The sequence below is a fragment of the Sminthopsis crassicaudata genome, chromosome 2 (assembly GCF_048593235.1).
Source record: "Sminthopsis crassicaudata isolate SCR6 chromosome 2, ASM4859323v1, whole genome shotgun sequence".
NCBI classification, from domain to species: Eukaryota; Metazoa; Chordata; class Mammalia; order Dasyuromorphia; family Dasyuridae; genus Sminthopsis; species Sminthopsis crassicaudata.
In genome coordinates this window covers 529,597,133-529,621,902 of record NC_133618.1, presented here as the reverse complement: position 1 = coordinate 529,621,902, position 24,770 = coordinate 529,597,133, and the positions used below count along the sequence as shown (strand labels likewise).

General features: G+C 37.7%; 1 protein-coding gene across 4 annotated transcripts in view; it reads right to left on the bottom strand.

Moving 5' to 3' along the window:
• Nucleotides 1–11,397: 11,397 nt before the first annotated feature.
• The window catches only part of CGNL1 (cingulin like 1), a 194,198-nt gene continuing 180,825 nt past the window's right edge, over nt 11,398–24,770 (bottom strand). For all 4 annotated transcript variants that reach the window (XM_074294622.1, XM_074294621.1, XM_074294619.1 and 1 more), the window contains 5 exons: nt 20,374–20,457; nt 19,488–19,612; nt 18,932–19,040; nt 16,511–16,674; nt 11,398–14,756 (listed from right to left, as the gene is read on the bottom strand). In XM_074294622.1, the coding sequence (XP_074150723.1) occupies nt 14,591–14,756; nt 16,511–16,674; nt 18,932–19,040; nt 19,488–19,612; nt 20,374–20,457 (648 nt within the window). In that variant the 3' untranslated portion in view covers nt 11,398–14,590. The remainder of the gene's footprint in view (nt 14,757–16,510; nt 16,675–18,931; nt 19,041–19,487; nt 19,613–20,373; nt 20,458–24,770) is intronic.

Sequence of the window (24,770 nt, the reverse complement as noted above, 5' to 3'; positions counted from 1 at the left end):
TGTCCGCCCATTTAAAGGGCCCTTACAACATCTCACATTCACACTGGCAAGGTTGGATCTCCAAAATGCAGTTGACTCTATCTCCTCACTCAGAGTCCAGGAGTACTCCTGAGGAGCAGTGAGATTCTTGTGATGCTATTGGTCCAAGTTCCTATTCCAGTGTATTCCTCCAATATTAATCTCCAAGGGTTATGGCTCTAATATTATTTAACCAGTTAATAACTGATAACCAGTTAGCTTTAGCAAAGTCAGTATTTACTGAAAAGATAAACCAGACAATTAAAAAAAAATGACCCCTCTTCCCTTTCCCCTTTATGTCTTGGGAGATAGTGCAATCAATCCCAAATAGACAGAAATATTCTTCCGAATATTAAGTTCACTTCTGGGTGCAGTATAGCCAATAGATGGTATCTTACTTGCAGTATATGGTATTTCAATGGCTGGATTGATCCCCTGTTGGATTTTACCAAGCAGGTTGCTCCTCATGGCTAGCTCCTTTCCAGGATAGCATCCCTGACTTTATCCTTTAAGATCTCATAAGTTCTATGGTAAATGAAAGAAGACACAAAGAGGAGATGGCTTCATCTGAGAAAGCTTGGTCTAGATGGAGGGGGAAGAAAATAGGAATTTATTAAGCACTAAATGTATATTATTTACATATATCTCATTTGATCTTCACAACAACCCTGGGAAGTAAGTGCCCTTCTTTTTGCAAGTAAAAAAACTGAAGCTGACAGTTAAGTGGCTTGTTTAAAGTCATCCAGCTAGCAGGTCTTTGAGGCTGGATTTAAACTCAGGTTTTCCTTCCTCCAGACCTAGTATTTTTTCTCCTGAATCATTAGCTGTCTTAAAAAAGGATAATCTCCTCATCCCCTCTCCAGAGCTGAGTTCTCATGTACAATAGGAAGATAAGAAAATGTCTCCACTGGAGTTTTTTGCATGTATTATTAGTTCTGTCTCAGTAGCCACTTAAAAGACAGTTCTTCACTATGCAATAAATGGATGGGAAATAGCTACAGAATATCTGTATTGAAGGTAGTTCTCCTCTATTTCATATCATCATGTATTTTCAGAAGCAACTCACCAAATTGTCCACATAGATCTATGGCAGGGAGAAACAATTGCACATTGTCCCATCACTGGCTCCTCATTAGTCAGTCTCCCATTTTGAAAATTCCATCATCAGTGAGAGCTAAGATCTCTACAAACTTACAAAATGGAAAGAAATATGGTGTAACCAAGAAAATTGTCCTTGACAAACTGTGTGTGTTGAGACAAGTGTCTATTTTAAAGGAAGAAACAATAATTTTCTAGAAAAAGAACAATGCAAATTGTAGAGATTATTCTTAAAGAGTACATCAGAGGATCGAAAAGCTATCGAGTAGTGAATGCATAGAAAAGGTATCCAATGATTTCAGAAAGGTCTGGAGAGACTTACATGAACTGATGCTGAGTGAAAAGAGTAGGACCAGAAAATCATTATATATTTCAACAACAATAGTATATGATGATCAATCTTGGACATGGCCCTCTTCAACAGTGAGATAAACCAAATCAGTTCCAACAGAGAAGTAATGAAGAAAACCAGCTACAACCAGGAAAAGAACTCTGGGAGATGACTATGGACCACTACATAGAAATCTCAATCCCTCTACTTTTGTCCGCCTGCATTTTGGATTTCCTTCACAGGCTAATTGTGCACTATTTCAAAGTCCAATTATTCTTGCTCAGTAAAATAACTGTTTGGACATGTATACATATATTGTATTTAACATATACTTTAACATATTTAACAAGTATTGATCAACCTGCCATCTGGTGGAGGGGTGGGGGAAAGGAGGGGAAAAGTTGGAACAAAAGGTTTTGCAATTGTCAATGCTGGGAAATTATCCATGCATATATCATGTAAATAAAAAGCTATAATAAAAAAAGGTCTCCTAATATTCTTCTTTCTCTCCTATCTCCCAAATTCTTCTGAGCTGTCACAACTCTCTTTTCCCAAACCCTCCATCAGCATTCCTAATTCTTTTAAGCCTCTCACAGACTTAATATATTTTAATTGTCTAACAAGGTAAAAAACTTCCCTGCTATTCATGGACATGGTATGTTGGTGTGAAAGCAAGAGATATGTGTGTAAATTTTTTTCAAAATTACTTTAAAAAATTTTTGTATCTTTAATTATTTATTTTTTTGCTTTTTGATTGTACATTTTAAAATTCTATTTTAAAAAATAAAACAGAAAAGGAATGCAAAAATAAAATAAAACAAAAGAGAACATTGTCATGTTACAACAGAACATCAGGGAGGATTCAAAATATATAACAACAAATTATCAGATTAAGAAAGTATATACATATATATGTATATATATATATATGTGGAAGAAATTATATTGATGAATGTCCATTTTTTTCTTTACTTCCTTGTAAAGTGTTCTTTAGTTCTCTGCTGCACACTTTATTTACTTTATTCTTTTTCCCCTTTTATCTCTTCCACCTTTCCCAAGAAGACTATAGTTAAGAAAGGATATATTTACGTATATGTAGATATGTATGGGCATATATACATACATACACACACATACACACATACACACACACACACACACACACACACACACACACACATCTCCCTATCACTGCTGACTCTGTTTTAATTCTGCTCCTTAACTTGCCTTGCTATTACTTAACCTCTCCCCACCCATGGATCTCTCCCTTGTCTTCTTCTCAAACCCTTTGCTTCCCTATATGCCCATCCCTCTCCCCCTTATTTCTTTATAGATTTTGGAGGATGCTATACCCTTTGTGGTATATATGTAGTGTTGCCTATTTAACCCATTCTCGGTATGTGTAGGTTTTCAGAACTACGACCCCTTCTCCCCCCCTAATGCCTCTGTATCTATTCTTTCTCCTCACCTCATTTGTATAATATAATTACTATATTATAGTACTATACTATAGTATTATATATATAATATATATATGTAGTATGTAACATTTATGTATATATAGCATAGTATGTATCGTATAGTATAATACTGTAGTATATTAATATTATAATAACTATAATTACCTAAAACTCTGCCCCAATATTTCTTTTGAGCTACCCTATTGTAGATGTCAATCTTAAACAGATGGTATACATTTCCCATGTAAAAATCTTGAAATTGATCTGTAATTTTGGTTCTCATATGTTAAATTTTCCATTGACTTCAGGTTTGGTTGATAAAAAGTCCTGAAAATCTGCAAGTTTGTTTAAAATCCATTTTTCTCATCCAATTTTTGGTCACAGGCATAGTTCTTTTAATTGTTAGTAGATATGATTCTAGGACCTGAGGTCTTTTATTTTGGCTGCTGTTAAATCCTGAATGATTCTAATTGTAACTCCAATATATTTGATTTTTTTTTCCTTGCAAAATTTTCTCTTTGATCTAGGGGTTTTAAAATTTCACAATAATATTCCTATGTGTTTTCCACAAAGGATAATTTTAAGATAGTAATTGATGGAATTTTTTCTATTTCTACTTTCTCCTCATGTTCTATAACTCCAAGACAATTTTCTTGAATTTATTTCTGGCATTATTGTGTCAAGGTTCTTTATTTAGTCAGAGCTTTCAGATAGTCCAATTATCCTCATAATTTCTCTTCTTGATCTGTTCTCCAGACCTACTGTTTTTCTTATTTTTCACATTTTGTTCTATTTTTTCATTCTTTATACTGTTTTGTTATTTCTTGATCTTTTATAGCTTCAATGGCTTCCCCTTGCCTACTTCTAATTTTCAAAGAAGACTCTGTATCTCCTTTTCTAGTTGTTTAACTTCTTTTTCATAATCTTTTTTTTTTTTTTTGGGATTTTTTTTTTAGTTTTTCCTCATGTTTCTCATTTGGTTTTTAAAATTTTTTTTTGAGTTCTATAAATTCTCTCTGGTCAAGAAATTATTTACTGTTACTCTTTGGGGGTAGAAGAAGCTCTTTTTAAATTTAATGTCCTCCTCTGAAGATGAGCTCTGGTATTCCCTATTCCCAAAGTAACTTTCTATAGTGGGGTTCTTTCTTCTTTACAGGTTCATTTTTTAAAATTTAAATTATTTTATTTAATTAATTTTTACAAAAATTTTATGTATAGATAATTTTTCAGCATTGACAATTGCAAAACCTTTTGTTCCAACTTTTCCCCTCCTTATCCCCACCCCTTCTCCCAGATGGCAGGTTGACCAATACATGTTAAATATGTTAAAGTGTTAAATACAATATATGTATACATGTCCAAACAGTTATTTTGCTGTACAAAAAGAATCGAACTTTGAAGTAGTACACAATTAGCCTGTGAAGTAAATCAAAAATGCAGGCGAACAAAAATAGAGGGATTGGGAATTCTATGCAGTGGTTTATAGTCATCTCCCAGAGTTCTTTCACTGGGTGTACCTGATTTAATTCATTACTGCTCTATTGGAACTGATTTGGTTCATCTTATTGTAGAAGAGGGCCTGGGTTCATTTTTTTTTTAATGAGAAATACTAGTGTAAGCATCTCTAATCATGGAATAGAGGGATGGTGCCTCTAGCTTCAATTCAGCTCTCTCCCCTCTGACCTAGAACCCTAAACCCAGAGCTCTTCCCTCTTGCAAATGCCCACAGCCAAGAGTCTCCCTGCCCCAATGCCTCTGCGGTCACTAGGTGCTGATTCCTTATCCAGAGCTGTGTTCCTGCAGCATAGCAGGGCCTGGAATTCCCAGCCAGTGGAGATACTTTCAATCTTCCCAGACTGAGACTGGGCTTCATACTGTCCAGGAGGTAAAAGTCTCTGTGGTTCCTGAAGAGACTCCAGTAAACCAGTTAGCCACAGGGCTCCCCATTTGGTCTTTCTACAGAGCTAGCCCAGAGGTGTTTGTACTTTATACAGATTAATCCTGACCTGGGGTCTTTCTTCAGATCTTCTTGGACCATACCAGGAGGACCCCTGTTTTTCCCCAAGTCTTCTTGATTTTTTACCACTCTGTGTTCACCCTGAAGCATAATTTTGTTCTATTTGTGAGGGAAATCTGGGAAATTTACCAACTATGCCTGCTTATTAAGATCTCAGAAGTGATAGAGAAGAATTGGCCAAAGGAAAGAAAAAAGAAATGAAGGGATGGGGAGTGGGGGAAGAAATGGGGAGGAGAGATCAAATGAAAGGATAGGGGAGTCTATAATGAATTGAGTACATAAGTATGGAAATGTCCTTCAAGTCCTTCTGACTTTTTCCTGGACTTGATGTCATCTCCCTAAAATGATCATTTCCACTTAAGTTAAAGAAATATCCCCTTAGCTAAGCTAAAATATGATATGCCAAATTATAGCCCTCCTTCCCTTTAGCAGATGAGAGGGGTCACAAAAAGTCTCATGTAGGAGGTAGTGTTGAAGATGATTTGAGAAAACTAGGAATTCTAAGATGGAGAGGTGAAGAAGAGATTTCAGGCATATGTAACAATCTATTCAAAAGATACAGAGATAGAAAAAGGAACAGATTGCCTGGGACAAAGACTGTGAAGAAAGATATACTAGAAAGATTGAGAGCAAAGTGTAAATCTATGTTGGAAAGAAGAATTTGCATTGATTATAAAAGTATAGGAAACTATTGAAGTTTATAATTGTTGTTACTATTTTGAAACAGGCTCTCTCTATTTTATCTAGGCTGGAAGCAATTCACTGGTTAAAACTTACTGCTGATAAGCACTGTAGCATGGAAACTTTGACCCACTTCATGTCAGATCTGAGCTTGTTTACCCCTGTTTAGGTAATCTGATGGCTTCCTATTTGGGGGGCTCACCATATTGGTGTTGGACCTAGAGCAGAAAAAATGATGACTTTTAGCTCTACGGTACCTAGAACTTTAAGACTCAAGCAATCCACCAGCCTCAGTCTCTCCTTCCAGCAAGAATTATCAAATTGCAGTATCATACCTGGCTTCCCACTGAATTTAATCAAGCAGACAAGTGATATTTCAATAAATTACAAGAAAACTTACTGGAAATCTTGTCCTTTTCCACCTGGAAATAAATACCCTTAATTATTATAACTTCACTGACTACCTATTTGGTCATGGAGTAGTATAATATAAATTTACATAGTCACTTGGCTAATTTGTTTTGTGTGCCTATACATATTTGTGTGTATATATTTTTCTTGCCTGTTTTGTGGAAGGGGAAAAGGTAGGGAGGAATTTGGAACTAAAAATAAAATAAAATTTAATTTTAAAAAACTTTACATTCATATAGTATTTTTTAAAATCCTCAATCCCTAACCAAATTTGATAGTTTTTTGTTTTTTGTTTTAATTCCTAACTTGTGATTTCATTACTGTAGGGAGTTCCCAATGAGGAAACTCTATCAATGCTTTCAGGCAGATCTGCTGCTGTACCTTCTTGATAATTTAGGGTAGAAGAGTTGCCTGGGTCACTAAAAATGTCGTTATTGGATGTGGGACTTAAACCCAAGTGTTCTGGTTTCCAAGACCTCTCCTCTTTATTCATTTATCTTCTGATCTCCTAAAAAGCCTAATAAGATGTATTTTCATCTCTATTTACAAATGAGTAAAATGAGGCCCCAAGAAGATAAGATCCTTGCATGTAATACCATACTTCCCCCAAAAGGAAAAGTTAATCATTTCAAGACATTTGAAACACTTTTTCCCCTTAAACTATTATAGCAGCAGCAATTACCACAAATCAATCCCAACACACAAAACCTCAAAGTTTGCTCCAAAAGTGAGGAGCTAACAGAGTGGCCTCTTCCCTCCATGATCTAACTGGAGAAAAAAATCAATGTTTCTCAGGGTAATCGGCTTGTCTCAAACACAGGTACTGATGCTCTAGACTTACTGAATTCATAGAGAAAGTACATCTTGGTGTCTAGTACAAGAACTGGTCCCATGCACTAAAAGGCGGCAGTATGCTGGTAGGCTCCTTTGTGGCAAAGGAACAAATTCTATCCTTTTCTTCTTCAAGCTGTAGTGAAGGTACCTTTGGACACTGGGTGCCACTGTTTACCTACTAGTCCAGCTATATCAGTGAAGTTGGCAGCAGCCTTTCCCTTTTGGGGATTAGAATTTGTCACTCCTCTCTAAATGACGCTAATCTTTTGCTTCATTCTTCTAGGACAGTCATAACCCCTCTGAAGCTTGATAAAGGAGCAATGTGATCCTAATTACTGAGAGAGATGTAAATACACACCCAAAAAATGAGGAAACTGAGACCCCAAGAAGATAAGAACCTTGCACATAGCAGCATACTTCCTCAAAAAGGAAAGAAACTTGAAACCTGGGGTAATTCTGCACTTTTCCCCTTACACTATTATAGCAGCAGCAATTACCACAAACCCACCCCAACATACAAAGTCACAAAGTTTGCTCCAAAGGTGAGGAGCTAACAGAGAGGCCTTGAGCCAATGACTTAACAGCCCAATCTTTAAAAAAAAAAAAAAAAAAAAAAAAAAAAAAAAAAAAAAAAAAAAAGAGGCAATTTAGCTGAAGCTACCTAGATTTTCTTCCTTCTCTATTATTTTCCTGCAAAAGTCAGTCAGTAAACATTCATCAAGTATTTATTATATGCTAGAACTGGAAAGTTCTGTTCAAAAGTGCAAAAGGTCCAGACATTTAATGATTGTTAGTAGTTAGAAGCACAAGCCAAAGAGGGATATTACAGAAGAACATTGACCATCATCAGTTCCATCAGCTCCTAACAGAAAAGCTCCATAGTGCATTCAAGGAAGGTTACAGGGACTAGTGGGAAGAGTGCTGGCTTGGGTATCAGGTGCGACATAAAAGTAAACAGCAAGGGACTGCAAAGAACTGAAAATCTTGTGTAGGAAGCAAAGCACACAAGAGCCAATGCATAAGCATGAACAACCAGTGCAAGGCCCTGAGGAGAAGGCAGAGGAAAAGAGCATTTGGTCTCCACTCTCAGGAAGAATTTTGTTATTATTATTAGGGGGGGACTTTTCAAGACTGAATCTGCCTATCTCACACAGGCTAAAATCCCAGGAGCTACATATGATCCCAATACCAGCTACACTAAAGTTTTAACTCGCTGTTTTTCCACCCTGGTATGATTCAGTCCCTCCTTGGGCAGCATGTGGCTCTCCACTTCTGGGGACTACTCACGTGTGCCATCATACCCAGAAGGAACCTTATAACATGCTTTCAGAGATAAGGCATAAATATAGGAAGAGAGAATCACATTTACTCCACACCTCGAGGATCTGTGATTCTTGTGTGTGAGAAGTGTGGCTTCTCCCCCCACTCCTTAGCAGATAATGTTCATGAAATGCTGCGGCTGAAATTAATTATGTGGTGGCCAGTGCTTTGGTAAGGTACCTTTTCAAGCTCATCTGGCATAGTCCTCAGACAGGAGACACACGGTTCATTACGGGGCTTGGCAGGATGTTGCCAGAGTGCTGGGGTAATTTTTGAGACAAGAACAGGGTACCCTCCTGTTAGGGAATGGCTAAACAAATTGTAATATATGAAAGAAATGGAATATAATTATGCTATAAGAAATGATGAAATGAATGACTTCACAGGCAACTGGGAAAACCTCTATGAAGAGATGCAGAGAGCAGTGAGAACTAGGAAAACTATACAATAACATTTTGTGATGAAAACCAGTTTTGTTTTTTTTTTTTTTTTTTTTTTTGCTTTTTGGGGGGGGTTAAGTGACTCGCCCAGGGTCACACAGCTAGGAAGTGCTAAATGTCTGAGATAAAAGGTGAACTCAGGTCCTCCTGACTTTAGGGCTAGTGCTCTATCCACTGCAACACCTAACTGCCCGGAGGAAAACCAATTTTTAAAGTATTTAGAACTCTGATAAACCCTCCCCGGACAAAGGCCATGAACTTAAAATGCAAATGCATACTTTTTTGGACATGGAACTGTTTTGTTATTGTTTTTTGCCAAGGTACATAACTATGTATGTTCTGAAGGGATTTTTTTAAAAAATCAATCATTGAAGAAGGTAATAAATTAATTTTAAAATGTTTAATAAAAAAAAGAAATATGAGAAAAAACACACCAAAACCCAACTGTTTAACATGGTAAAACATCATATTTATTTATTTATTCATTCATTCATTTAATTTATTTATATCATTTGGATCTATAATCTTACCCATTCCTTCTAAAGACAAAGATTACAATCTATTTATGCCAGCTCATTTTGGGTGTCTTACCCTAAGTTTACTATGGGAAGTTCACCTAGCATACTGGAAGCCTTCCTTGATTTTTCCTGATACTGCAGTAGAACCTTCTGGCTGTCCACCTATCATTCCTTCCTCTTGCCAGGTTACCAGCCCATCTTCTCTTTCCATCAAACAATGGACTCTGCTCTTCAGAGTTCCTTCTTCAGCTCACTCACACTCATCATGCATCTCTCCTCTGTGCAAGGTCAAGACAAAGGTGCCTCAGGGAGCATCATGGAGCCCTAGGCCCTAGTAAGATAAGGCCAAAGCCTACCTATCAGAGATAAAATCTCATTCTCACCTTCTTTAAAGTCTCCAAATGAGTGACTCTGCTCTTTGCCACTCCTGGACCCTCCTATTGAATTGAACTGAATCCTGACAACTGATTTTTAAGGTAAGAATTACATCTTTTCAAAATAAATTGGTACAATGACCTGCCTTACTTAACATAGTAATGTAAACAAAATGGAATATTTCTTTGCTGCAGGCTACAGGCTCAGAGATTTTTGAGCTGCCATTCTGAATGTTCATTAAAGATTATTTCATCTAGAAGACTTAATGTAGGACTGGCTGGTTGTACACTAACTAATCCCACTTCAGGAACTGGGACTTTTCATTTTTTGATATGAGTTTATCTTCTTTTTCTTGATAAATGTTTGCAGAACAACCCTCATTGCTAAGATTTTTTTTAAGACAGCATCTCTGAATACACCCTGCTGAAAAAAAGGAATGCTAAAAATGCTTTCTTGAGCTTCCTAAGCTCAAGAGTCTGTAGAATCACATGCTCATATGCCCAGAGGTTTGGAGGGAAGGGGTGTTTCTGAAAAGGCCCTAATGTGGCCACATCAGATAAGTTTCAAAAAACCAAGAATTATGCAACAGAAGTTTTGAGGATCTTCTTTCTGATGATTTCAATAAGCACATCCTGGCTAGTTTAGAAACAGCAATCACCTGTTGTTTTATAGGATTGACATAGCATAGGGTTATGGATCCTTTGTTTACCGAACTGAAGAATTTATTTTGTGTTTCCTTTTCTATCTTTGAGTGGATGGATTGGATTTCTTGGAAAAGCATCATCATTCCCAACATGGTCTGGAGTGGAGGGATTCTCAGAGGCCATTTAGGACTACTTCCTCACTTCACAGATGAGGAAACTGAGGATCAAAGACCTCAAATGATTTTACTGAATTAAGTCATACCAACAATATCCACAACAAGATGTGAACCCAGGTCCTTGGATTCCAGGGCCAATACTCTTTCTAAGCTAAGACTTATTGATGTATGTTATTTCATCATTTTATTTGATCCTCACAATAATCCCATGAGCCAGATGCTACTATTTATTCACCTTTTAGAGATGAAGAAAATGAGTTTCAAAGACATTAGTTGATTTGCCCAAAGCCATTTAGTTAATAAATATTAGCGGGAATTTGAATTCTGATCTTGTAGCTAGGTAATATAGTGAATAGAGAACTGGGCCTAGAGACAGGAGAAACTGAGTTCAAATCCAGCCTCAGACATTTACTAGCTATGAGACCCTGAGAAAGTCATTTGCCTCAGTTTCCTCATTTGTAAAATGGGTTGGAGAAGGAAATGGCAAAACCATTCCAGTATTTTCACCCAGAAAGCACAAAATTGGGTCACAAAGAGTCAGAGAAAACTAATTGACTAAACAACAACTTGCCTTACTCCACATCTAACACTAATAATTCATTAAGTCATAGTTCTCTAAGATTAGATTACTGAGGGAGTGTGGTGTGGCAGAAAAATCCCAGTTGTTAAATTAAAAAGACATGGGTCCAAGTCATAGCTCTGGAATTGGAAATATGCCTCTTAACAGGTGAAAAGCTTTCTGAGCCTCAGTTTCTTTATCTGTAAAATGGGAATAAATGAATGTTTGTTGTGAAGAAAGTGCTTTTCAAGTCAACTATTAATATGAACTATTGCTCTCAGTTATTCTTTACAGGCAGATTTCCAACATGCCCTCTCTGCCCTAGCTTATTTCTAGTCACACTAGCCCCTCAGAGCATTCACCTGGTCTATTTTCTCCTAAGTGCTGTCTGCTAAAGTCACTTTATACCCAGACTTTACCTAGTTGGTTACTCCATTAACCTAATCTTTTAAAGGGAGAGATAGAAGACCTCAGGAGGCCCTGGGATAATAACGAAAGCAGAAATAATGAAAAAATTGAGGTTGATGGACATTGTTTATTGAAAAGTGATCTTGGCGTTTACAGTTTCATGTACACAGAGGTAGCTGCAATGAAAATATATTTTCCCAGTGATAAATAGCAGCAACTAAACTATGGCTGAGTACAAAACTAGCTGAACACACATTTACTGGAATTGTAAAGAGGTGTTCATAAATGCAAAATAATCAAAAATCACAAAAAATACAAATTTTCTGATGATTGTCGTCACAGCATTGTGCATTTGGTCTGTCTCCTTTTTAAAAAAAGTTAAAACACATTTTTCAGAGAATTATAGAAAATATTAGTGAGAAAGTTCTTTGGGTTAGTCATTAAAGAGATAAATGGAGAAAGTATCCATCATACATATATATATATCAGAGAATGAAAGAATCATGGAATTCTAGAGTTGGAAGAGACTTATAGATAGATGATCTAATTTACTTTCCTCAAAGTGATTAAGTGACTTGCCCAAAATCACATAGCCAGAACTGGGCCCAAAAATCTATCTAGTGCATGTAAGTGAGTTAATCCCCAACTATAGTCAAATGCATATAAGTATGGAAATTAAATTTATAAACAGAATAGGAATCTTAAATATATTATCATGAAATATTTTGAAGCCTTCCTATCTTATAACTAAGATTAATTGGTCACTGCATTTGCTTTCAGGGGACAGCTGTTTCCCACACCCTCTCTTCTAAATAGTCCATCTTGGCTGGACTCAAGACATTTTCCCTAACAAAGTTGCTGAGTTAAGAGACCTACGTCACCAATCACTTAGGTATTAGTGGGATAAAAAAGTTTTTTTCTAGTTGGGCAGAATGGCCACCAAGTTAATTATGAAAACAGCAGGATGGTGAAGGTCGGGCCGAGGAGATCTTACTTCAGACCTCTATTGGAAAAAGTGAATATGAAAAAATGGAAAGCTGATGCACAGCATTTGTGTTCCAAAGTCATCACTTGATTGTAAGTCATCACATGTAAGCCCCAGAGAAGATGAAGAGGTCTGGGGTGAGGCTCCCAAGATCCTCAATACCCTGAGAAGAAGGAAAAACTCCAGCCCTGCCTCTACATAATACAGTAAAGGGGAAAGAAACCTAGAATAAGTCTCCAGAATTAAGTCTCCTGTGACCTGGGTGTGTCATGCCTTGACAGTGGGATTCAGACAGATGGGAGAGAATAGGGAGAGGGTACTAATCCAAGTCACTCATACTTCTTACAGACTTCTAAGAACTGGCATGTCTCTCAGAGTCCTACAAGTTCCATGATCAGGATACTGGAGGACTAAGATGACTCCACAGGGATTTCTTGCTCCCTTTAGGGATATGAAGTATCTCATCCATAACCTAAGTCCTATTCTCACCATCCAATATGGCACATGATAACAGTTGCAGTGACCGAGTCCCATTAAGTCTCACTTTTCCCAGCACATCCATAGTTCTTAATGCTTTCTTCCTGGGCTGAGGAAACCTTGTTCACCTTGGGGTTCCCTGATAGCCCAGGAGATGTTTATGTCATGTACCAGTCATGACCAACATATATGACAAAGATTCATCCTGGACATAAGGGAAGTGACTAATAGCAAACTTAGTATAACTTGTGACAGCTTTCAAGAGAGGAAATGGCAACAGCCAGTTCTGCCTTCATCTCCATCACCCAGCCCAGGAAGCCCAGCTCCCGGATTCCTAGTAAGCTACCCCACCACTTCTCACATCTCTTTTCTAATCACCCCCTCCAAGGCTTCCGTGGTGTCAAGGGAGAAGGACTGAGCTCCCTCTTGTCCTTGTGCCACCCAAAGGCACAGTTCTCAGTCATTAAGTGAGTTCTTCAGTAGCTCCTACTTTTCTATAGCACATTTCTTTACTACTTTAATGTACCAAGAGCTTAGATCCTGCTCAGTCCATGTTCTACTTACTCATTCCCTCTAACTTAGGACTTATTTTTAAGTTTTATTTTTCCTTCTTGGTTCTTGTTTCCCTTACTCCCCTCATCCTATGGATATAGACCCATGAACACTTGCTTATCATCTCTCACCTCTCCTTACTGCCACGATCATCCAAGCTCTCTTCTATTATCTTCAAGACCTTGAATTCTTATTTCAGTCATTATACCTCATCATTTCAATAGCTTCTGGCATCATCCCATTTAGGAGCCCAGAAGAGGCTTTTATTAGTGGCAATCTCATATGTATTGTACCCAGCAGATATCACCTACTCTGACTATTGGAAAGCTAAAGTTGGAAGACAAATCCCCTACACATACACACACACCCAGAAAGCATGAAAGTGGTGGTAAAATATCTTGGATTTATCGTTGAATGTAAAACATACATTTTACATGAGGAAACAAAAACAATTTAGAGATAATGGATAAAATAGTTTGGTCTACTGACAGAGGGAGAAATAACTAATACTGACTCTCTATCTCCCCTCTATTAAAAAGTGGCTTTTCCAAAGTATATGGCTATTATTATTTGAATTCCTTCAAGACCCTGCCATCCTCTTTTTATATTGATTTTTAAAATGGTCCTTACCCAGATTTAATACTTAAATCTAGTAGTTTCTTATTTTTAAAGTTAAAATACTCAATATAAATTTGTATACTTTACATATGACTGACCTATTAAACTTCTGTAACTTTCCAAAATGGAACCAGAAGTCAGTGAGGTCTAGTTTAACATATTTACAACCTATACAACAGTTTTCCCCAACTTAAAAGTTATTAAATGTAGCCTATACCTATGCACTAGCTTTGGGATCATCAGACTCCAGGAGACATATAATTTTACTTAAATAGAAACTATGGCCTATATCCTGTCATTTGGGATCATCAGGGTGGGTGGTAAATACAATTTAAATGATGCTGGTCATGGGTAAATAATTATTATACCTGATCTTGGTTTCATTCAATGTTGTTGTTGTTGATTTTTTTTTGCTATATGAACCAGTACTCAAAGAGTAACCAGTGGTAAGCCCTATCTATCAGATTTCTAAATGTTTTTTAACACAGGAACTACCTGCCTTGGATGCAACAGCTGCTCTGCAGCCTGGCTACCCCAAGTGAGGATTATAATACTTGAGAAAATGGCACATATTGCAAATAAAGGGGAAAGGTCTCCATTCCATTTGGACCCTTTTATGCATCTGGCTCTGGTCATCTGCACTTTGATGACTTAAATGGATTTTCTATTCAAACGCTGAGGGAAGTAGAAGCAGATTTAGTGGGGTCATTTTCCTTTGAGAATGTGTATCCCATGGGTGCTTCATATAGACTACCCCCATCAGTACTGAAGTCATCATCATCATCATCATCATCATCAAGATCATCCAGCACTTTACTTGGCATCTTCTTGTGTCTGTGAAGACAAAAACAGCATGGTTGCTAGTGCCATGTTGCTGTGTCAGCAAGGCAACAATAATCATCATATTAATAACAGCTCATATTTCCATAGCATTTTGAAGTATACACAGCATTTTGCATGTGTTATTTCATTTGATTCTCATAACCGCCCTGGGAAGTCGGTGTGGTTGTGATCGCCATTTTACAGATGAGAAAACTGAGGCAAAGAAGGGTTAAGTGACTTGTTCAGGGCTACATAGCTAGTAAGTATCTAAAGTAGAATTTGAACCAAATTCCTGACTCCAAGAACAGCTTTTTTCCATCTTCTAATAAACTATAGATACTTAGTCTACATAGAATGGTACAGTAGAAAGAAAGAAAAAAATGCTATGTTTTTCAAAAGTCCTGGGTTCCATCCTACCTCTGGCGCTTATTACTTATGTGACCTTGGGATAGTTAATTCTCTGGCCAAAGTTCCCTTACCTATAATATAAGTGTTTTGGAATAGATGGCCTCTGTTCTAGCTCTATAACTACATAAATACTCAGTGAACAGGTTCTATGTTTAGGATTCTATCATGACAAACTGATGAGAGATATCTGGTTGATTAAGTATAGTCCCATGTTGGATCAGGAGACCTAGATTCTAGTCCCATCACCACTACACCCCATGAGATTTGTACCGTTTCTGCTGAATAATTCTGCAATTCTCACCTGGTAAACAGAAGCCTCCCTTCCTCAAAAGAGCAAGTGGAGCCTGAAAAACATGGCACATGTACCCTTGTTGATGGGTCTATTATGGGTCTAAATGCTGGTTCATTATGCCCAGAAAACTGCTGCTTTTAAAAATTCCCCTAAGGGCATAAGTGCCACCATAAGCTTCAGAGTACAACACAAGTCATACAGCGGTACCTGAGCTAAGAAGAGATTACTGACAGAAATTCATATCCCCATTCACTATCCAGAATGCTGCTGCTTTATTGGCTTTCTTAATTCCCTCAGTCATGAGGCAATCAATAGTCTGGGCCTTAGAAAGTAATTCCTCAGATCCTGCTTTTTCCCTAATCTTGGATTCCTATGTAGAGACAACACGGTATAATGAAAAAATATTAGCCTTGAAGTGGGAGATCCAATCTTGAATCCCACCTAAAACAAGAACAATCACTACCTCTCAGTCTCAGTTGGTTCATCTGAAGAGATAATACTTAGCTTATAAGTAATATATAAATATGGATTATTTTTTTAAAAGGAAGCCTTTCTACAGCCTTGGGCTGCTATAATCATCAAGGATTAGATCCTATAATCAAGACATGACATTTCATCATGTTCTCACAGAAATTGGATGGAGCTGGAGTAAGACACTTACAAACTGTGTGACCTCATCACTTAAACTCTCTCTACCTCAGTTTTTGTTCTATAATAGGGTTTTATAGACTTACCTTGCTGTATCATTGTGAGGGTCAAATGAGGTTTGCAAACTTAAAGTGCTGTGTAGTTAGTTCTCCTTATTATACAGAAGCAGCACAGCATGATGGGAAATTGGATGCCATCTCAAGAGATAGGGGTTCTACTAGAGCTAGAACCCTTTTGCAAGTCCCTGAGCTAACTCTGGGGCACAGTGTCGTCCTCCTCCTGTAAAGTAAGTGTAATCATATATACTCTATCCCCTTTAGGGGGCATCTATGAGGATTAAATGGGACGATGCATGAAAATACTATGAAGACCGATGTAAGTGCTTGGGATGATGCAACGACTCACCGAATGCCCTCACCTTAAGTCCTTTTTCATGTTGCTGAGCTGCCCCTGCAGCTGCTCATTCACATCCATCTGCTCTTCCAGCTCTCTCTGAAGCTTCTTTTTGGAACTTTCAAGCCTGTCAATCTCTTCTTCTGCTTCCTCAACCTGGCGCTTCATTGCCTTTAAACGTAGGCTCAGCTGAAGTGGGAAAATAGGAAGAGAAGGAAAAGGAGGAGAAAGTGGGGGGAGGGGGAGAAAGGAAGAGAACAAACATGAACACCAATGAATCCTAGTGGCACCTGGGCTGGGAAGGAGGGATTGATAAAAACCTCTGACCCCGCCTCACTTCTCCAATCTTCTTAGCAAAGACCCAGTAATATTTGAAAAAGGTTCCTTCTATTCTCAGGAGAAAGGAAGAAACAAAACTCTCAAGATCAGTGATAAATGATCAATCAATTCCTTTGCCTTTTTAAAACTTAATTTTTTTTTTTCAATTAACAAAAGTGTACTTTTTCTCCTTATCTTCTTCCCATTGGAGAAAGCAAAAAAAAAGAAAACAAAAATAAAACCTTTGCAATGTAGTAGGCAAACAAGTTCCCATACTGGCTAGGTCCAAAAAATGTTTCAATCTGCATCATCATTTTTCTTTTTTTAAATTTTTTTCTCTTTTTTTAATTTTTTAAATTAATTTTAAAATTACATTTTTTTGACAATACATATGCATGGGTAATTTTTTTTACAACATTATCCCTTGTATTCATTTTTCCAACATCATCATTTTTCTATCAAAAAAAGGGCAGCATGTTTTATCATGGGTCCCTTGTGATTGTAAATGGTCTTTGTATTGAACAGAGTTCTTAAAGACTTACAAAGTAATTTATCTTTAAAATGTTCTTATTATATTCGTAATTTCTCTTGGTTCTGTTTACTCCATTCTGCATCAGTTCATACAAATCTTCCCGATTTTCTCTTAAACTATCCCTTTTGATATCACTTATAATATAATAGTATTTTATTACATTCATATACCACAGTTTGGTCAGCTACTCTCCATATGATGAATAGTCTCTCGGTTTCCAGTTTTTGGTTACTACAAAGAGAACTGCCATAACTATTTTTGTACATATAGATCCTTTCCTTTTTATTTGAGCTCTGTGGGGTACGGAACTCATAGCTCCAGATTTTCACCATCGTACGGCTGAAATTTTTGCCACAGATACATAGAAAGGTCTCATACTCACTACTATGTTTCGGTTTGGGTTCCAATAGGTTTAGGTAGATATTAGATACAGTGTCGCCATGAACAATGCACCATGCCACCTTGTATCCAGAGCCATCTGACCACTGGACCCAGATGACTCTGAAGGAAACAGTGATGCTGGTGACTTCGGTATAGACCTCACTCATTTAAATTCAACTCACTTGCATGTCATGATATCCCCTCCCTGATATCATTGTCCTCTTCAAGAACAAAGGCCAAAAAACAACCACCATTGTTAGGATTACTAAGTGAGAACTGAGGTTGTCTGGACAGTGACAAGGTGAGAATTCAGGTTTTCTGGACAATTACAAGGTGAGAACTCAGGTTGACTTGATAGAGGGGGCAAGCTCATTGGCTGGGGTGGTTCTTCCCAGAAGCCCTTGCATTATCCCACGCCCATTCTCTGGGAGAATAAAAGAAGAGGACTCTCAGAGAAAGAGGAAGACTCTCTGCATTACATCAGGCCTGACGGGGCTCTCTGCAGGAAGGGAAGTCACTTCTAAGGATAAGAGTTAACAGCAACTGCCTGGAGACAACGGTTCACTACAGGAAGAAGAATCTGTCTGAGAGATTTGAGTAGACACAGCAGATCTCTTCCCAGAGAGCGATCCAGCAGCTTCTAGAGACGACAGCTCGCTACACACCATGTTACTATTTCACTTCCTCTCCCTTCATTTTCCTTTCTTTCAAGGCTTTAGGACTATTTCCAGGAGGGGGCAGGTTGTTCTGCCATAAGTTTGGTACTGTAGAAAGTATTCCAACTCTAATCAGAGGACCAATATTCAAATCCTACCTTTATTACTTGTATGTCATTTAATTTTTCTATACCTTTCTTATTTGAAAACTAAAGTATGGTACTGGATGGCAATCAAGGTCTTTGAGTTCTGGATCAAAAATAAGGATTTACTAAACGGAATCAACCCATGGATTCTCCTTACTTCTCTTCCTATTGTTTCAAATATATGCTACATCATTTACTAAAGATCCAAGGAGACTGACCACTGAGGAAGTTTATACATGACTGCTTAGAAAAAAAAGGTGAAAAGTAGAAAGTTTTCCCTTTTCTGAATCCTCCCATAAGATGTGACTGATGGTTTTCTGTACTAGGAAGTTTTTTTGCATCTCATACCTCCCAGCCTGAAAGTCACAGTCACAGTGAAGTATCAGATCTCAAAGGCTTCAGCTTCCTCTTACCTGGTCCTTTTGGTCGGTTAAAGAGAGATGCTCATCATCTACCTGCATCACCAGCTCCTTCACTTTCCTTTCCAATCTTCGATTGGTCAGCTGAAGATTAGCTCTGTCTCTGGAAAATTGGGGAAGAAGAAATGAGAACTAGCATCACTCCAGAAAAGCCAACTACCTCTTCTTACTAGATTGTCTGGCACCATGGTCCTAGGATGAGGAAAAGCTTAGGACTGGCCACTTTAGGACACATAGCTCAATTCAGGGCAGAGTTAATGAAGTAAAACATTGAAAATATAATAGACTTAAGCTCACTGATCTTGAAGACTTCTTCCAGTTTTAATTTTATGTTCCTATAAGTCGTATGACAACCTATATGAGCCTCAGTGTCCTTAGCGATAAAATGGAATAATACTAGCATCTATCTCACAGAGTTATACTGAGGTTCAAAGAAGAGAATATAGGTCAAGTGCTTCCAAACCTTCAAATGCTATATAAATGTGAGATTTTACTATTGTTAAAAACATGGAGATTGGTACTGTGGGGTAGTAGTTCCATTTGTGTTTACCTCTCTTCATTCTCCAGCCGGTCTTCTAGCTCTGAGATCCTGGCTTCCATCTGCACCACTAGCCCCTCTTTACTGGATCTATATGAACCTTCCAGGTGAACTATCCGGCTCTTTAAATCCTTGTTCTGGGAACAGAAATCTTGTATGTAAAGAATATGTAATCCAATTTGGCTACAGCATAATTGTAGGAAAAGAATTCATGAGATAATAAGGTAGGCTGCAGGGAGAGGGTCTTAGAAGTCAATTTAGGAAGCAATGGGGAGTGAATAAAGACTTCGGAGTGGAAGAGTGACATGGTAATATCATGTGAGCATGGCTACAAAGCTCAATAGAGTTCTCAGAATATTAAGTATAATGAGGTACATAGTCAATATTCTTTCATGAATATTATACTAGTGAAGTACTCAGTGACCAGAAAAGTGAGAATCCAAGAATGTATTCTAAAAGGCAAGAGGATGTTTTTAAGGGGATTTGATTTTTAAAAGTAGAATCCTAGGCAAGCATTCTGAGACTTAAGATTTCCAACTATGCCATCTGGATATTAAAGTGACACACATATGCTGCCTTTTGGTTTTCAAACTAATAAAAAACCAAGTCATTAGCCACTCAAAATAATAGTGAGGCATATAATTGGACAATAATTTGCCCAGTGAATTAAAGAATGACAGGGATGCTACTAATCATTCTCTGCAAATCACACTTGCACATCTGATTACATTTAATGAATCCCAATGTACCTTAAACCTCTAAGTAGAAAAAAGTAGAAGACAATAGGCCTTCAAGTTAAAATGCTGTTTAAGGAGGATGGTGGCCTCCACAGGTGTTAACAAGGCAACAGCTGATAAGGGAGAAAAATCTCTTTGTATGAACTGCCTAGAGCCTTTACCTGTCTCTCCAGGGAAATCTTGTCACACTCCAAATCTTGCCTTACAGCTCTCTCCTGTAGCAGCTCACTCCTCATTTGTTCAATCTATAATAGAAAGAAATAGTCAGAGCAATCTGCCTGATGGTCAGTACTTATCATGTTGATTTCAATAGTTTCCTTTTGCTTTTCTTTAAAAAACAAAAAATAAAACAAAACAAAACAAAACAAAAAAAAAACAGTTTCTAAGATCAGTAGATTGTTCCTGCAGCTTTTAAGCCAAAAATTGGTTTCATTGATTGACATTATAATAGCCCAAAGTGTCCCAAACTTTATTTTCCTATAGGAACACTAACCTGCTCTGAGGCTACTCCAGGTAAGAATTCTGTGAGGAGAAAAAAGAGATCTCCTAGGTCCAAGAACTTTTTCTCCCCAACAACATTCCTCACAGCCCCCTTAAGGTTTAGAATAGCACAAGAAATACAGAGATGGCTCCAGGAAACAGGACAAAGAAAAAAGTCAAATTTCTGGATTCTCAGCAACTAGAACAGAGTTCAGGCTAGACACTGGATAAAAGCTTTGAGACCTGCCTCAGTGCAAAGCAGACATATTTACTGCGATCTCCTATTATCCTCTTAAAAGCCTTTGAACTCAGATCTTCTTAATTCCAGGCCAGGTGCTTTTCTACTTACATGCTCCCATAAACATAGCCCTATCAGACTTAGAACTAAAAGAGAGGTTAGAAGTCACTAAATCTAACTCCCCCATTTTTTCAGATGAAGACCTGAGGCCAAAAGCACAAATGGTCACACCATTTTTAAGGGGCAGACTCTGACTCCATATCCAGTTCCATGATTCATCCTCCTTCCCATTTAGTTGGTGAATAGATAAAGGACAGAGAATAATAGTCAAACAGGGAAGTTGGAAGTTGACTATTTAACAAAAACAACCATCTCTCCTACCATTGACTAATAGTCTTCTGAATCAGGGACCAGTTAATACAGGAGACTTTTTCTCCAACTACTAACTAAAAACAGCACAAATGAGCTCAGTAAAACTGCAAACATAAGAAGTTAAGTCAAAATGAAATATTCCAGTCACTGTAAGAGAATCCTATTTAACAGTGAAAAAAATGCTAACAATGCAAAGGTTCAACAAACAGAGCACATAAAATTCTGCCTAAGGTCACTTTTCTCCCTCTGATTGCCTAAAAATCCATCCCGTTAATCACATGTAGCAACAAGGTCACTCAAATGATTCCTATCCATCTTATATAAATACAAACTCCACCAGTAATGAATGCAAACACACGGCAGGGCTCTGATCCAGACACAACTCCTGGATGGGAGACAGCATTCCTGAAGGTGAAGGTCATCAGAATTGCTGGGAAGAAAAGGTTAGAGCCCAGAGGATGGCCCTCCTGGTTCTAATTGTTCTGCTCTGGTCTTAAAATCATAAGCCTCAGGGCTTCTTTTAGGAGTCAAACTTTTTACTAAGTTAATTCGGACATTTATTGAATATCTACTATGTTCAAAGAGCCCTATGGGAAATAAAAAGATTACTACAGCATGGTCCCCAACTCCAAAGACCCTTTCTAGTAGGGGAGATAAGAAACAGACACCAAAAAATTATACTGCAAAGCAAACTAAGGGAAGCAGAAACAAAATGCAGGAAGAGTTCAGGGAAGGGAGAAACCATTTCTGATTGGAAGGATTTCAGAGAAGTCTTCACAAAGGAAGGATGATGTAAGGAAGGCTTTGCCAAATGACTTATTTCAAAAGGAAGAATTTAGGAGTATGTGGCAGGGGAACGGAAGATTCCAGAAGCAGGGGACTAGGTAAGCAAAGAAAAAAAAGGTACAAAAATTTGAAACATGTCTGAGAAATAGTAATGAAACACAGTACACAGAGGAAAGGTGGAGAAGATTGAGAATGAATGGTATAGGGCACTGAATGTCAACTTAGGAATTTGGACTTTATTTTCTAGGGAATAGGGAATCAGTGAAGGTTACAGAAGAGAGGAGAGACATGATTATGGTTCATAAGATCATAAAATGATAACTTATAGTCCAAGCCCCCTCTCAGTCACAAAGAGGTCTTAATGACTTGCCCCAAATCATCTTGCTAGTAAATGTCTGAGGTGCAGTGTAAATTAGGTTTTTCTAATTCCAGTTTTAATGCTCTATCCATCTTATCAAGATTATACAGGATTATAGCTCAGCTCTTCTGATTCCAATGCCTCCCATTGTACCACACTGACTCACTACAGCAGAGGGAGATTAAGCTGTAACTTATGTGTAGAATGCATCAGAGTATTTAGAGCTGAAAAGGATCGTGCCATTTTTGTTTGGTCATTTCAGTCGTGTCTGACTCTGAATGACCCCATTTGGGATCTTCTTGGCAAAGATCATGGAGCAGTTACCATTTCCTTCTCTAGGTCATTTTACATTTAGGAAACTGAGGCAAATAGAGTGAAGTGACTTGCTTAGGATTACACAGCTAGTAAGTGTCTAAGGCCAGATTTGATTCCAGCACTCTATCTACTGTGCCACCTAACTGCCCTGAAAAAAAGATTATGGGTCTCTTCATTTTGTAATTGAAAAATGGAGACCCAGAAATGCCAAGTAAATTACACAAGGCCATGCAAATAAGGAGAAATAAAGATAAGGCATATATTGCAGTAGTCCATGGAATTCTAAGGCTTCCGGTCTCAAGGAGTGAGATAAAGGTGGTGCTACTGTTGAAAATTGTTAAGTTGTGTCCAACTCTTCAGGACCTTTTGGGCTGGAGGGAGAATATTTTTGGAAGAATGGGGAGGAAAAGCTTAGGGAAAAAATGAGTTTACACAGATTTTTTGAGTTGGACCTCAAAGCCATACCTGAAAAATAATTTCCTTTAAAAGTGGCCAATCATTTATTTTCCACTTGAAAACCATCCTCCCCCCATCCAGTAATCATACCCTCATTATCTTCTTAGACAGCCAGTCCTTCCTTTGGATAACTATCATTAGGATTTTTTTTCCCTTACACCAAGTCTAAATCTACCTTTACTCCTCATTCTATTTTCTAGAATCAAGCCAAATTAATCTACTTCCTCCTCCACAAGAAAGCCCTTCAAATACTTGATAAGAGCAAGCTAGTTTTCTCCAAGTCTTTGTTAAACCAATTGGTACTTGTGTGGCTGGGTCTACGGTCCCTCCCCACAACAGAATGGTTCCCTTTTTCTAGGCATGCTGCTGTTTTCTGTGTCTTTCCTACAATAAGGGTCCCAGAACTGGACACAATATTCTACAATACAATTTTATCAGAGCAGCATAGGACAGGACAATCACTCCTACTGTTATGGTCATTTGTTGACAGCTTTTTGGCAGCCCTGTCACATTATAGAATGGTACTAAGCTTGAAGTTCACTAAACTCCCCAATTTTTCAGATGTTTCAGTTACAATGCGTTGAATTTGAAATGAGAACAGGGCCTTATCCCTAGCAAGGTCCAGAAGGAAGCTTTAGATGCAAGATTGAGACTTTAGCATGAGAAGTCAGAACCAGACATCTGACAGATGTTTGCATAAATCTAACAACCAAAACTATATAATGAATAGGTTAGCTTTCCAAAGGGGAGAAAAAACTTTTAAAAAGAGAATGACGGAAGATCAAGAACCCAGCTTTGACATATATTAGGGAAAAGACAGTGGAAGTCTCATAGGGGGGAAAAGGATCATTTAGGAAAATAAGAGAATCAGGATACTATTGAGGTATTTATAAGGTAGTGTAAGAAGGAGAAGGTGGTCATTAGAGGAATCAAGGAAGGTAAGGACAGAGTATAAACCTTTCAATCACAGAGAGATGACCACTAGTGATTTGCAAAAGTACTGTTTCACTAAGGAGGTGCCAGATAGCAGGGGATTAATTAAAGACAAAATACTTTCTTTAGGGTTTGCAAGTCACTTTCCTTACAACAACCCTGCAAACTAAATACAGCACATATCGTTATCTCTATTTTACAGATTACACAGCCAGCAGCAGATGGGAAAGGACAAGATAAAGGACACATGTGGAAGAGTTAGCATCAGAGTGATGATTTTCAATGTTTTTTTGTTCTTTGAAGTCCTTTTCCAAAAAGTTGTGACTCCCTGGGTAATTTAATGTAATCATATTATTCTACTATTATTTACTGCTTAAGGTGTCATTAAAGGATTTTTAGCAGATGTTCCTTAGATCATCATTGAGAACTCAAAAGGGATTCTGGACTTGTGTAATGGAAACAACTGCATTAAAGGAAAAGGAATGAAACAATGAATATATAGTCAAGTGGGGAAAAGGATAGCTGAGCACTTAGCCATTTCTTTTTCCAGGTCTAACTGAGCTCATTTAAAAAAAAAAAAAAAAGAGAGAGAGAGAGAGAGAGGTGAGGCTACTAGTCAA